Source organism: Haemaphysalis longicornis, unplaced genomic scaffold, assembly GCF_048455015.1.
Source record: "Haemaphysalis longicornis isolate Haplotype H1 unplaced genomic scaffold, Haemaphysalis longicornis Haplotype H1 scaffold_1, whole genome shotgun sequence".
Classification (NCBI taxonomy): Eukaryota; Metazoa; Arthropoda; class Arachnida; order Ixodida; family Ixodidae; genus Haemaphysalis; species Haemaphysalis longicornis.
In genome coordinates this window covers 382,909,813-382,925,728 of record NW_027526203.1, presented here as the reverse complement: position 1 = coordinate 382,925,728, position 15,916 = coordinate 382,909,813, and the positions used below count along the sequence as shown (strand labels likewise).

Below are 15,916 nucleotides of genomic sequence, written 5' to 3'. Positions count from 1 at the left end.
CACGTCATGCACGTGCGCCGCATATTTACCTCCCAAGGTTTGTTATATTTATTAATGCTTTGTTTAGCGAAGTCAGTGATACGCGCCTGCGCGTGTTTGACGTCAGGCCCGCACAGTCTAGGCTTCCATCTTGCAGAATGTGTTCCCGCACACGAATACTACAGCACGCCTATGTTTGCTCTTGAGGTCTGCTAACGCATCTCTATGTGCATGAGTGATTTGCAGCTGCGTGTCGTCGGCGTCGGCTCTCCAGCGCCGCCTCTCACGGACGCGCGTGAATCGAGGCACCCTACGCGCCCTACGTGCCTACGTCGCACAGCTGCTCGTCGACGCGCAGCAGCGTTAACTCGCCGGTGCAGTAGTTCTTGGGGCTTTAATGTGGCGAATCAGCAGCCGTGCTTTCGTGAGATGCACTGAGGAAGCGCGTTTGTGCACACGCCAAAAAAGAAATGTAGCCGTGGGGATCGCGTAGCCGCGACTGCCGGAAGGAACGCCTCAACGTGCTTTCGTGTAGCAGCGCGACAAGGGAAGATTTGTCGCTCGTCTGGCGAAGCGCTGCCCGCGGCAACTCTTCTGAGTTGTGTCTGTTTCAAGACGAAGCGCAGTTCCGGTTGCTTGGCCTTTGACCATGGCACCACAGGGCAGGGATGGCACCAGCAGTGCACTACTGCACGGAAGCCAACGCACCGCCTTGCTTGTCTTGCGTCCACCCATGTGAGGCCTCACTGGAAGTGGACTTTGCAACGGACATGAAGTGGACAAAATTTCAGTGGCTAGCTTCGTGCGACGTGAAACGGATGGGGATGGCCACACGGTCTCCCCTCCCTTTTGGGGAGATCGAGTGGCTGTGCCTGTGTAGCTACTCCACAAATTCCTTCTTTATTTTGGGCACATCATGGGACATGTTGTTTCCACAGCTGGCCCGACCGGTTTTTTAGACAGCGGGCCGGTTGCCGGTCTGTACTTAAAACCGGCCGCCATTGGTTGGTTTTTCGGCCATCGTGCCGCGATTATTTCTTTTTTTGCGTTTTATAAGCGTCAATTCAGCAACTACCGTCCGCTAACGCTACGGCGGCGGGCAGCGGGGCCCGACTGGGAAGGTGAAAATTCGTTCCGGAGGGGGGACAAACGCTCCACTGCACAGGGGAGCTTTCGTAATAAAGGCAAAATGTTTGCAGAGAAAACTAATTTTTAATATTGCGGAAAAAAGAACTGCGCTCGCCAGTTTTGCATTTGCATCTGGTCCTAGAAAAGCGTTCTCGAGCTTCTCAATGCATCGCATCAATTGTTGGTCGCCACCGCTACATTCTACCTTGTTGCAAAGCAGGCACAGCAGCTTTGTTGTTTCTGTCGTTGTGGGCACTTATCGAGCTTCTGCGTTGTCCTCATGGTCAGCTGCATCGTCCACAGCTCTTTTAATGATGTAGGCATCGGACAGCATTCCAGTAATGGGGACATCGGCCTTGTACAGCGTAAATTTGCTGCTCACCACCGAGTTCAGCGCGTAGCGGGAGCTAAGAGTTAAAACGGAGACCTTATCAGCTGCCTGTAGCAAACTTTGCTTTGTGTCCTCTCTGTCAACATTTCGAGATATCCGTGGTTCCCCCAAAAAACGTTTCGAGATAAAGGGGGGCAAATACATTGTGCCTATATATAGGAGGTGAATGCACGGCAAAAAAAAAGTTTCGACTTAACCGGCATTTCGAGATATCCAAGTTCGAATTAACGAGGGATTACTGTACTTGAAATGGCAACGTCGCACGCGCTCTCACTGGCTCCTCTCTGGCGGGCTTGCGGCGCGGTAAACAGTGAAAGACGATCAGTGGCAAACCACGCTCACTGCTTCCACAGTGAAAAGCCTAAAGTGAAGATGTCTTTTTTTGTACAAAGCTTGAATAAACTGTTGGCCACATATGTGAAACTCTATGATTACAGTTGGCATGTGAACATCCCATCAAAGCAACTGCCTTCTCTTTTCTGGTTTTGCACTTCGCCTTGGCTTCGGCATCTGCTTTTTCCATCAGAAGCCATGCAATCTCTGCTGGGTCAATCCAGGAGTCAAAGGTGAAGGTTACCTGACTCGGTTCGCACTGCGGAATTACTGGGGGCACTTCAGTCTCCTCATGCGATTTGAATGTTAAAGAAACATGGATGGCAACATGGCAATGAGAATTGGTTAATCGGCCGCTGCCTTTGCCAGCAGCTGTCGTTTTTACGACCGTGGGTATGTTGTCGCCGCCTAATGGGAATTGGTGCATTGGGTGTTAGCATCTGAAGGCAGCAGTCATTGTAGCTTGCCAACCCCTTACAATGGGTATGTCATTAGTCCACAGACCATATAGTTATGTGCTCAGAAGTTACGAGCATGTACATGGTGTGTTCACGGAACTAGCATGACACACACGCGATGTAGGAGTATAGCATTGCTCGTGGGAGCTATCAAAGCATGCAAGCAGACTTGCATGTGCTTCAAACACCGTGCTATCGTCATTGGTCAATCCCCTTGAGTGGACATGTAACCAGTCTAAGACCATTCGGAGCTCCATACAGAGCACCTATGAATCTATATTATAGTAGCTCAATGGAACCTGCATGAAACACTTGCAATGTAGCGTTGAGCTTGGGCTGCGTTGACAGCCCTTCCAATCAAGTACAGCTGATCTTCGAGGCCGGAGCTGGCCAAGGCACTCTCCCAAAGCTCTGTAGAAAGGTGAAGGTTAAGGGGTGGTCTAGGGTAGAAGAAGGCGCAATGCTTTCGCATTCAAAGCATGTAAGCAGACTTAGGTGCACCCCAAAAGCCATGAATCATGTACCGTAGGTGCAGAGTAGTGGTTAGCACGCTTCTGTCACCGTGCATCCCTGGGTTTTGAGAACTGTTCCTGGCACAATTTTTTTCTTCTCGATTGAAAGCCAAAAAGGTTTGGGACCATACCCTGCTCACAATGCCGAGTTTTTCACTTCATGGACACAACGCTTTCACATTTGGAAGGGCTTCACACACCATGGTAGGAATGCCATCTTTCTCTAGTATGATCCCTGAAAAGCAACATGTACGGTGCATTCCATTTTGGGAAGGGCATGCATAATTAATATACCCAAAGAGCAGTGTACCTGTGCAGAGCGATGAAGAGAGAGAGAGAGAGAGAATAAGCATCAACTGCAAGCTCATTGGTGCAGGACGTGGAGAGCACCGGCCCTACAGGGGGGGCATCCTCTAGTCCTGAAACGGAGAAGGCAATATGATCGAAGAGATAGTAGAGAGTTATAGCAGAGCAGAGAACTGGTCCCGGTACAATACCCGGTACACCTGCAAATGAGCACAGTTTTCCCGCTTCTGCGCACGCGCAGTAGTGCCGGTCACCTACAGGGTACTGTACCGCAACCAGTTCTCTGCTCTGCTATAACTCTCTACTGTGTGAAGAGCTACAAGACAATCAATCAGCAGTTGTAACAACAGACTCCACGGACAGCTGTCGGTGACTGCAATGCGATGTCTGCAAGCCAGACAAGAAGTGGTTCATCCAGTTCATGTTGGAATAGTTCAACTGCCATGATCCACATCAACCAACCACTGTACGGAGGTCATGCACTTTCCCAAAACACCATGAACTTTTCACTCGCACAAGGGCAATGATACAGACTGTGGAAGTGTCCGAGCCATACAAACGAAAGATGGAATTGTGAAGTCCACTGTGTGTATATCTCCAAGCACGCTCAGAGGAGTAATAGTGAGAAGTTCACGACCACGCACTTTGCATGGGTTAGCTATGATAACACTACCTCTGTCACCATCGTTGGAGGTTACAATGTGGACATCTCAAAATCACACAAGAAGTGGTTCACTTTGTCTGTGCTAGAACAGTTTGGTTGGGAGTGTATCAAACTAAGTCACTCAACTACTCAACAACAATCGTGTACAAATTTAGCTTCAGTTGAGAATCTGTCCAAAATTGCAACTGGACCAATCAATCAATAAATACACATACCCTTGTATAACCTTGTGTGATGTGCTACAGCTTTACTGATCATCTACCCTCGCAGAGTAAAATGGATTTCTATTACTCATCATAGGCAGAATATTTCTTGATGCCCCCACCCCTCCCTATTTCATGGTTCAAAGGAGTTTTCACGTGTGATCCAGGGGTTGCAACATTAACAGGACTGGTAAATCAGCCTTACTATTATTGTGCAGAGCACAGTCGTCCATGGGGCTTAGCTGGAGCATCACATTTGACTTTAGCACGGAATGTCTCAAAAGTTCCTCACAAAAACTGTTCAAACGAATGTGCAGGACTTAAGAGCCCCCTTAAACTTGAAAGAAATGCAGCAGTTCTGACTAAATTACCTTACACCAAAGCAGTAGAAAACAAGTGGGCAAAGCATTGCTCCAGCTTAGCCTGTGGACGACTGTACACTATAACTTTGGCCTGCTTTCTGCATGTTTCGATTGCAGTTGCTCAAGGCAGGTGTCAGGAGATAGTGATAATTTGTCACACAGCCTGCTTTCAAATTATGGGGGCTTAATGAGCCAAAGCTACACCTGGGTGGTGAGGCACGCCGTAGTGGAGGGCTCCGGATTAATTTTGGCCACCTGGGGATCTTTAACGTGTGCCGAAATCTCGAACGCGGGCGTTTTCACTTTTCGCTTCCATCTGAAAAGCAACCGCCACGGCCGGAATCGCACCTGCATCCTTGGGCTCAGCAGCACAGCGCCTTAGCCACTGATCCACCATGGCATGCAGTGGTGAAAAGTGTGACGAGGAGCATGAAAGTTGCATAAACCATGCCACAATCCCATGCCGTTTCCAGTGCGGATAGGCCTTTTAAATGTGCTGCTAGAGGTTGTCCATAATACGAGACTCGCCTAAAAGAAGGCACCACAAGTGTTTTTAAGGTGGCAAGTTTCACATGTGGAGGAGCACACGAGGGCACACGATCAGGCTCAAGTGCACCAGAAAAAATTACCTTTGCCTCCCCCATTGAGCTGATGTGGCCGCAAACCCAAGATATGTATGCCAGTGCTGGGACCGCAGACTGTCCAATTTTTTTCATGTTATCCTTACACGCTTTAAATCTTTAAAGGGGCCATGAGGACAACATACAATTTTGTTTTATTCAACAGATTCGGCCAGCGCAAATGATGCTTTATTCAATGAGAAATATACCAGTTACAGCCAAAATTTAATCCTTCTGCTGCATTGCATGTTTCGCAAGGTCAGCCATGATTTATTAGGACAAATTACCTAAAATGTATAGTTAGTATGTAATGTTGCAGCCAAACATTACAATCCAGCAGGAACCGGAACCAAGACTGACAGGAGCTAAAACTGGCAGGTTACTGTCTGACTGACTGTTACTGTAAGACTGTAAGGTTACTGCAAGACTGACAGGTTACTGTCGGCCTTCCTAGATAGTGTAACGATGCTACTCAGCAACCGCTCTGTGCTCAGTTTAGTTCCGATTGGACCTGCACTGCACGTATGTTGTTTCATAGTAACTGTATCGTGGAACATCGGTACGACTTGACAAACGGTTGCATAAATGGCAGTGTCACTTACGCCACTTGGCCGCTGTAGTGGCAGATGCCCAGTGAACCCAAGAAGTGTCTGCACAACTATGGTGTTTTGTAGCCTTGGCTGCCGGTAGTTCCATATGGAGTGTGCATATGTTTACGTGTTTGTTCAGAAATTGTATTGTTTATTCACCATTCTTGAATCTGTAAAAAGAATATGCACTAAATTTTAAGCTCGTATATTTTGTTCTGCAAGTGTATAATCCCTTTTTCGATTTTTGTTGGCCTCAGCCAATTGCACAAGCAGTCCGTATTGCATCACAGCTCTGGTGCGGGAAAGTAGATAGTGAGCTGCCTCCTTGTTCTGCTTTCCTTACGTACTATAGATTATTTGAGAGAAGTTTGCGTTAAAAGCGGTATGAGTGTTATTCTAATGAGGCAATATTTAAATGAACTGTACAGCACAGTCCTGGTAAAATGAACTTAGCCGAGTCAATATAGCTGGTTTGTTGCAACAGACACAATTTTCCCAGTACCTTCAAGTTCACCTAAATTTCACCTGCAGTAATGCAACAATTTCACTGGAACGTTTATCCATGCATTTTTTTTTAATCTACGCCAGTGCGAGTTGCCATTTGTGGACCAAAGTGTCAAGAAAAAAAAAACAGGCATTGTACACACATTCACTTAACCATTTTATATATATCGTACAGATTATTGCACAAGTCACATCATATACAATGCTTCTGAATGCAAGTATAGCAACAACGTCATTAAAAGTCTGGCAGCAGCCAGTGCCCAGCTGGTCTCAACCATTTGAACTTTGACTCAGCTGCCAGCTAACTGACAAGAAATCTTGGCTGCAGACACAAAGCGCTTAGTCTATCTAGAACTTCTTTCCACAGGATACATAAGACCACATGCTTACAATTAGTAACGTTTGGCAAACAGATACAACCTGGTCAGCAGTGTTTAAAGGAACGTGAAACATGAAGCAAAGGCTGACGGAATTCAATTTTACTGTTTGTTCTTAAATTGAGGAGAAAAAAAAAGTACTTAATTATATTTCTGTATCACCTACATTCAGTAACAAGTAAATTAATTCAACTATTAACAGTAACTGCTGTTGCAGTACTAAAAAGCACTTTTGTTTTCAACAACTGCTTTCTTTTATGGGGTCATTTGAAACACTAATTAAACCGATTGCACATGTAGTGAACAATGCAAAACATTTACATATTTTAGGAAATGTAAAACAGCCCCATAAAGAATACCTTGTCTGTTTTGAGAGTACATATAAGCTGTTAAAAAAAATAAAATATCACATGAAGCGCATGCTGAATGCTTACCAATTAATTTCTTCCAGATGCAGCACAAACGTTTAGGTTACAAGGGCTAACAAAAAATATACTAATGAATATTTCATGTGTGTAAGATGCTTGCTGCTTGCACATTTTCAGAGACCGCACCAACCGTAAACCGTGGAAACTTTGTTACAGTGCATTTCATTTATAACGGTATCGCATGTGCCAGCTTGTCGGTTACAATACCTTTTTTTAAATATTGACTCCACCAAGTTACAAGAACCATCCAAATATGATGATTGGCGACAACTAAATCTGCCAGTTGACTTGGTATCATCATATAACTGCACGACACTACACTTTCACGAAAATAATATGACAATACTTGGGTAACGCAAGTACACATGGAGCCCCACACAACCTGAAAAAAATATTAAAAACAGAACAGATGGCTTTAGAGGGATGAGAGCATAACTTCTGCCACTGCCAGAATTTTTCTTCATCGAGCAGCATTTTTGCACATCGACTAATGAATAAACCACTACTTCAATGGGCCTTTGAGCGCAATCTTGGGCCAGCTAATTCAGTTCAAATAAGCTTTTCTATACCAAAGCTACAACCAGGCTACAAAGTGCGAACGGTACACAAGTGTTTTGTTGTTTTTCATGTCAATCTGAAGAAAAGCTGCTACAGCTAAAGCTCGACACATTCTTAATAACATCTGAAAACTGTAGCGTTAGTCTTTTTAAACTGCAGACTCAGCTTGAAAATTCGGCTACCTCCTGTGGTACTTTTATGTACAGATTTATCAATAAACTATTATCGGTGCAAATGCAGTCCTCACAAATAATTCTACTTTCATCCTCGTAAAGCAAACCATGGTATTCTCAAAACTCAGTCCATGTTGTGTGGTGCACCATGTGTGGTCTCCTGAAAATGAGACAAATCAGCTCCCTAAAACGGAAGAAAATAGGAAAAACTGCCTTTGATCAAAACACAGCAGATCATCAAAGAAATTCTCAGCACTCATGCAAACACACAGGCACCCGCACACACACAAAAGTTAAGAACACAATTAGTGCACACTACACTTCGTCTCTCTTTTCAGCAGCTGGAAGATAAATAACGATGCTTCCTTGAGAAAGCAGAGAACTGAATGAACCTACAAAGATTGCGTCGAAGACATTGCATTCTACAGGAGACCAACGCAACACTAGTCTAACGGAAATAAAGCCGGGCAAGCAGACGGCCCTAAAAATATCTCTTACCAACTACACCTGGCAACCAGGTTTGCATTTGTACATTGCAAACTGAAGTTTAACGCTGCTGTATACAAAGTGTTAGAAAGGTGTCGCGAGAGAGATTACAAAATGCGGTTTGTACGCTCTTTGTTGTCAGCCCTCAGTATTTTGTACGAGAATAATGTGTCAGTTTGTAACCCCAAGCACACTGTGTTTACATACATATATCAGTGAGAATAGCACTACACACATTTTCACAATAGGGCACGACCAACACATCTGCAGAAAACTTGCAGAGCTATGCGGTGAAATCTCGCCTGTTTTCAGGGACACAGTAGCCAAGATCAGACAGCGTAGTAATGACAACGCCGTTTCAGCCACAGTGCGCCACTGTTAGCTGCACAAGTCCCACACACGAACAGCACACACATGCAGGTAATCAGTTGGAGAGGTCAAGTTTAATGTGCTCCGATGTGGACCCCTCGTAGTGCCCTCCAGTGTGAAGGCCAAACTGCAGCCCAGAGTGGCAGCTGGCTTTTACGGAGCTGTTGGCACTGCGCTCACTTGTGCCTGATCTTCCTTGTAAAGTGGAGTTAAAAACGGCAATAATTTACAATGAACCAGGCGAGGCATTTGCCCCCCTTGCTTCAGCTGCACCCACTTTAGGCTGCTTGCAGCACTCAAATGACTCACGCAATGAAGAACAATGCATTACCCGTTGCGAGAAATGTTGCAAACACTGTCACAATATGTACGCCGTACAGAAATTTGACAAGCAAAAAAAAAAAAAAAGGAGGGCAGGAGACATAGCAGACGAATTTCATTCATGTAAATATAACTTCAGGCCAATTCCATGCAAATATAACTTGTGATAATATTCAGGCAATTGGCAATTTATGGGGGATGAACAGGAATGGTTAAAAAAAGAGGGGAAAAGAAGAACACTTCCCGCACTCTAGTGCACAAGCACACTGAAGTGCCCATGGGAGCTGTCTCAGTGTTTCTGGTTAAACACTGGAAAATGCCAGCAGAATTGCTTGTACTTCCTTAGCACTTGAGGATGGCAAGAACTGGGACATGCAGCACTAGTAAGGCCACCCACACCCCTCAAGCAGACACAATGGGATCTGGAATATGGCCAGATACCACCCATAATGTTCACCTTACACCAGCAATGGCAGTGCACCTCCTGCGAGAGCACTGCATTGGGACGCACACCAGACAACACACCCATGCACCTAAGTAGCACTACTGAACACTCCCACACTGTCTTGCGATTCTCCACAGGCTCGGCGACTACTGAGTGACGTTCACAAGACAGTGAGATGAACCAAAACGCCGAAGATTGGCAGTGTCCATGTGCCTGCACTGTTGAGTCAGCACGCTTTCACACTGGAAAAAAAAAAAGAAAAGAAAAAAAGAGAGAGAGGAAATTCAGGTGCTACCATACTCCAAGAACGAGCACTTTCAGGGGCACAACCGAGAAGTTTCAAGGTATGAGATTACGTTCAGTCATTTAGGAAGCATCAAAGGAAAAGAAACGAGAGAAAAACCTGGTAGTAGAGAATTGTACTGGCTAACAAAATGCGCATAATATCCCTTTCTGAAAGGTCATTCAGCCATTCTGCACGAGACTTCAGGGAAACTAACTTCAGACAGCTTATTGGCAATTATAACTCAATTACAACTTGGCTGCTGCAAAAATGCCTACAACCATACCACTAACCATGGTTAAAAGCCTTCCAGTTTAAAATACTACACAGGTATTTGGATAGGGGAGAATTGTGGCACTCTCATCTGCAGACCATGTATCTCATGACAAAATCACGATGATAAGCCCTGCTGCTGCACAGGCTCAGAAGATTTATTTATCCAGTTTAAGCTATTAAGCTATCTACAAGTTCACAGCTGGCTTGCAAAGCCTGAATAAATGCTCCAATCAGTACCAAGTCTACAAGGGAGACTTTTAATGCCATCAGCATTGCATTCATTTATCCTTGACAGGCTCTCTTGCATGAACACATACAAGTCTTGGCATTGGATTACCTGGATCACATTATTAACGAAAGTTGGACCACTTACACAAGACAATTTGGATGTACTCTCATAAAAGACTACAGACAAGACGTAGAGAAGTGTACATTAGGTTTTCATTAAAAAAGAACATTTCCCAAGTTACTTCAAACTGGCGAATTTCGGACAACAGTGACAACCACGAATTATCTACTCAAGTTTTCAGCACAAACACACCTTGTCCTCGACAATAAGTACCATTCTGTTTAACCCTCTCAGACGCTGCTCGCTATTTGCCCCTACAAAATTTTTTTTGTTGTCTCTGTGCTTTGTGTCTCACCAAATAAGATTAATTGGCAAGTTACTGACCCCAACACAATCTTAGTATTTTTTTTTTTAGACATGTACAGAATTGATTGATGATTGATTGTGGGGTTTAACGCGCCGACGCAACGCAGGAGATGAGGCGCGCCGTAGTGGAGGGCTCCGGATTAATTTTGACCACCTGGGGATCTTTATCGTGCGCCGAAATCTCGTACACACAGGCGTTTTTGCTTTTCGACATGTACAGAATTGTGTACATAGCATCACAGAGGTCAGGAGAGTCAAGTAGCACTGAATATTTCCACATACATATATATTTGTGTGATATGCATTGTTTCTATATTTTTTTAGGGCCACAAGTGTTTTGAGAAAACGAGGAGAGAGTGGAAAAAGCTCACCCACTGAAGCCGCTGCGTGCATCGCCATTTTGTTTGTTTACGCTATTAGTAATCTTACTCGCTGCCAGATGGCCTTAAAATCTTCGTTGTTAGAAAAAGGATACACAATTATGCTAAACTAGAGAAAACTTCCAGCTTTGGGATTTCTTTTTGTAAATAACTGCAGGATTGAAATGTACACAGTTGTGTGCATTCATCTGAGAGGGTTAAAGGGATCGTGAAGACAACATGCAACTTAGTTCCATGAAAGAACTGCCACTTTTGAAAAAGGAACACGCCAATCTCATCACAAACATCATTTAATTAAGGTAGATAATTGGGAAAACAGAAGAACAGGTGGTGAGGCACTAGCAACTTGCCCTGTGATGTCACAGGCACGCGTAATAAGATGGCACCAGTAAAAGCCGCCCAAGATTACAGAATCTTGCAGGTGTGATGAACTAACCAAATGTGGCTGAAATCTGAAATACCACCAGCTTTTGCTAGGAACACGGAAATTAACAAAAAGCCTCAAAGTGAAAGCAGCAACAGTTTGATGTACTGGAGATGATGCCATCTGTGAGTGGATCTTGTAACTACGTTATCATTTCTTACAGCCACTTTGCTCACTGTTGTTAGGACCACCTCGTTGTCGTCAGCTGTGCTGTCCTAAGTATGAGGCATTTGAGTTGGCACGAGTTGTTAAATACATGATGAGCTTCATAGCGCAAAGCAAGGTCAGAACCAGTGGCCACAGCATATTTGGCGGTGAGGTGTTTCAGTGGCGCCCCCTGGTTCTGACGTTGGCGTAGGGACTCGCGCCGCTGTCGTCTGCTACATTCCGCTTGTGAAGGGCAGCAGTTCCAGTGCTAGAAATCGCCCGCTTTGATGCTTTAGTGCAATAAAAGCGCATTTCTAGTAATTCAGTTATTTTTGCCAGCTTCTGACAGCTCTGAATAACTTCAAGCTGTATCCCACACAAGTGTGCAACGCATGCGGAGAGAGAGAACTACTTTCTTCAGAGCATTGGTCAGATGATCGTGTGTAACTCGTCCTTTCTAGCTTACTTGCGAGGTTCGGTGCTCAGAGCTCCTTGATAAGCATTCAAAATGCGTAGGCTTCCGTAAAGTATTTTTGAGATGCTCTTACGAAGACTTAACAGCCTAATGCTACGCACCAAGCAGTGGGCCCCTGCACAGTGGGCCCCTGCATTGCACAGCAGGAAATAAAGCGGCTGTCTTCTATTTCTCTCGCTATTGTTGGCATGTATCAGATGAATGTTCTTTCTGTACCCAACGCATTAATTTTTTTGCACCGTCACAAACGTCTTACTAGGAGGTTTAGGGATGTTTGGAAGGCTCACAAAGTTCATGTGGATATTTTTTTCAAGCTGTAAGGCATACAGTACCTTCTTCACAAATTGGCTTTCATTATGGCTGCTTGCAAGAAGGTGCATATACACAGCATGCGCTGTTTATTCACATGCAAATGCAATGAAAAGGTTTGTGCTACGCCACCGTGAAACGGTGCAGACAACGTTGTTGTCCAGAGTACTCGAAGGCGGCCTTTGTGATCCAAATTTCTATCGTAACCACCGTTATCATAATGAACTGACTCGCATCCTGAACAGTGATGACATGATTACAGTGTTGAAGGCTTGATATACTCGCTGGCCAACGTAATAAATAGTATACGTGCCGGTTTTTAGCATAACAAAAATCGAAACCGATGAATATGTACCAAACAGCTCTTTGTTTTCCAACCTTTGCAGGCGTAAAGAGCCAATCCTGGCCTACTCGCGATGGTGTTCTATGAATTGAAGAAAATTACTCTTACTCTCTTGTCCTGGATTAAGGACTCAGCACTCGATTTTACTGTTAAATAAAGTTGTTTCCTCCCCCTGCTCCTCCGTCTCCTTTAGAGTGCAGTTTTACTATAATGCAGATCTTAATATTGGGAAGATATGGCTGTGGGAAATGTACTAAAGTATCCCTCCAGCCCTGAACATATATAGTGTGACTGTATATTTACCGTAGACGTGACTCGTTTTGCTCAATACGCCTCCACACTGATTTGAAGCCTGGTATAAAACCAGCCCACGCCTATACACATGGTAGGTTATTTGGAACTCAACCTACATTTTTCGTGGCATGAAAGTATGCAGACATGTACTATATAACATGCCTGCATACTTTCATGCCATGACAACGTAAAGTGATGGGATATAATACTTTTGAGCATTCGCACATGTCTGCATACTTTCATGCCATGACAACGTAAAGTGATGGGATATAATACTTTTGAGCATTCGCAAAGTTGCAAAAACTGTTTTACCATCTCCTTAAAATAGGATTACTGGGAATTGTAAAGCCGTCTGCCAAAGCCAACAGTCCCGAAGGCCTGAACTTTGTTTTGGTCTTGCATTTTTGCTGTTGCCGGTTGTTAGCAGCTGGCTTTTCCCTTTGTTCGAAAGATTGCTGAATACAGAAGCTGACGCCTAGCTCCGACTGTTCACGCTCCGCAAAGGACCGGCTTCGCAAGGACAGCGGCGATACCGGCAATGTTTCTTCCAGAGCGGTATCCAAAACTATGCTTTAAATCACGGCTTGAGCTAGTGTATGCGATTTTTTAAGTCATTTATTATAATAAAAAATTACGCAAACACAAAATCTGGTGCGGAAAAGCATCAAAAGTCAACTGAGCGCAAAGCAACAGCAGGGAGAGCAAATCCGAGTAAAGCAGACGACAAATGTGAGAATTCCTAAGCCAACGTCACAGAGTCGCGCTTCACAGTGCCACCCATGGTCGCGTTCACCACCAATAGAGGTGTCTTACACCTCACTAGGTTTTGGTCGTTTAATCAATGAGCACCCTATTTCCAATTCTTGCCTCACCATAGGCATTGGCATGCAACGAGCACACTGGCTGCCTAATCTTGGCTGTTGCTGCGATCATATCACATTACAATGAAAGAAGCGGAGAACTGGAAACAGGCCCCTTCAACTGCAAATACCTCAGTGATGCAGCATCGTTTCTCATCAGACACGAATTTAATGAGGTATGAAGACTATCGCTTTTGAATGTAGCAGAGTTGTATACGTTGTCTCCTTTAAGTTCCTTTAAGTCAGTTTGTCTAACAATATTGTTGTAACTGGACCTAGCCAGCCTCATTTTACTTGCGCTAAAATGTGCTGTGTAGTGCTAGTTGTGGATGAGAAAATGCTCGTCGTACCATTGTCAAAAGCATTGGGGTTGATCATGCGCAGCAGCTCAGACTCCGGAAGCATCGACATGGCCGAGATGTGGTCCATGTTAGGCCCTTGGGGTTGGTTCTGAACTTGCTGAGCCGACGACGTAGCCTGCTCCCTGGAGAGCACCAAGCTAGGCTCCACAACCAAGGTTTGCTGCTGGCTGGGTGGCTGTGCGACGGCCTCGAAGGAAGCCATGCCAAATGCACTCGTGCCCATATTGTCCTGGCACTGAGGGCTGCTCTCGTAGGCACCCGCCACGGAGAACTGGGCATTCGGTGCTGCGCTGACTGCACCCGGGTCCATGATCACCTTGTCGCCAAACACAACGGGCACCTTGTTGGGCTCGGGTTGGCTGAGCATGCCATTCAGCGAGTTTGGCCAGCTAGGGGCCCCCTCCGACTTGACTGCGGTGCAGGTGAAATCCATGCTCTGCACCTGCTGCTCCAAGCTGCCTGAGGGCCAGCTGGCCAGGGACAGCACGGGGGCGTCCTTCACCTTCTGCTTCTTGAACTGCTGCTCGTCCGCAAAGGGCGTCGCCGCATTCTCCAGGCCGACGGGCATCTCGGGCGGCTCCAGCTCGGTCTCTGCGGCAGCCTGGTCGCAGCCCATCTGGCCCCACAGGGGCTTCGGCTGGCTGTCTGGCTGCACCGGATGGCTCGCGGCCAGGCTGCTCCACTGGCTCTCGCACTCGAAGCTGGCCGAGGCGGCGGCCGTGTGGGGGGCGCCCGTGGCCGCCTCAGTGGCGGCCACCCCCATGAGCTGCTCGACAGTGCACGGGGGCATGAGGCCCTGGTCCGAGTAGAAGAGGCCCAGGTTGCCCAGCTGCTCCTCGCCACTTTTCAGGGGCTCCTCCCCAGGCAGCTCGAAGTTGGCGGCGCACTTGTCCGGGGCCCCTTCCGCCGCGTGCGAGATCTTGCGCTTGAGGTGACACGACTCGGCTGGGCTCGTGTCTTCGGACTTGAGCAGCGCCTGCTGGGTCGCCGACGACACCACGAGGCTCAGCGTGGCAGGAGTGGCCGGCTGCGGTGGCTGCTGCTGCTGTTGCTGGGGCTGGGCCGACGGCTGTGCTGGCTGCTGGACCACCACAAACTGAATGTTGTTGGGGGCTGCTCCACTGCTACTGCCTGGCTTGGCTTGAGACTCTGGAAAGGGAGGAAAATAGCCAAGGTTCATTTAGGAACTTTTATTTGTCTTAGCCTAATGAAAAGCAAGCAATTCTTATCAAAAACTGTCATTTAAAAAAAAAAAAAGAATAAAATAGTAGTATGCAGGTTCGATTTCGCTTTCAACACCAGCTTTCAAGTAGTACGCTGGTTCGCTTTCAACACCAGCAACATTCTTTCGACCAACTGCTGAAGCGAACCCACTGTTCGAACTTCGTGGCTTTGAAGTAGAGCCTCCGTTCCTATTGTGTAATGGCCTGGGGTCAAGCCCCCACAGCCCTACATTTTTCTTTATCTTCAAGTCCAGTGAATTTTACCTTCAAATGTTTCTAGATGAATACCTGTGCCCATTTTTTCATAAATAACAGAGGTTTAGTACGTTTTTAGATTGCTGTAGGTTCATCGTGCAGCCAATAACAGTGTTTAATGGATGCTTTGTGCTGGGCAGGAAGGGCCGCTTCTGTACAGCTGACGAAATGGAAAGCTGCTCCCAGGCCAGTACTGCCTGTACAAATAGTGATGGACAATGCGGGTGCCTGCATCCTTACGCTCAGAAGTGACCTCCTCAAATTGAATTGCCTATGAGCCCTGAGCACTGGTATAGTGGTGCAGCGGTGGTGTAGCCAGGTCAGGATTGGAGCAATTTTTGAAGCATGACAAAAAAAAAAATTTTTTTTAGAAGTTCTTGAGCAGCAAAATTACCATTTGGGATTGCCTATGGGGCTGTGCAA

The 15,916-nt window shown here is 46.0% G+C and overlaps 1 protein-coding gene across 4 annotated transcripts in view; it reads right to left on the bottom strand.

Annotated features, from left to right (window-relative positions):
- Positions 1-6,194: 6,194 nt before the first annotated feature.
- The window catches only part of LOC144155211 (uncharacterized), a 55,654-nt gene continuing 45,932 nt past the window's right edge, over positions 6,195-15,916 (bottom strand). For all 4 annotated transcript variants that reach the window (XM_077686519.1, XM_077686524.1, XM_077686520.1 and 1 more), the window contains exons 14-15: positions 14,004-15,164; positions 6,195-9,449 (exon numbers count right to left, since the gene is read on the bottom strand). In XM_077686519.1, the coding sequence (XP_077542645.1) occupies positions 9,445-9,449; positions 14,004-15,164 (1,166 nt within the window). In that variant the 3' untranslated portion in view covers positions 6,195-9,444. The remainder of the gene's footprint in view (positions 9,450-14,003; positions 15,165-15,916) is intronic.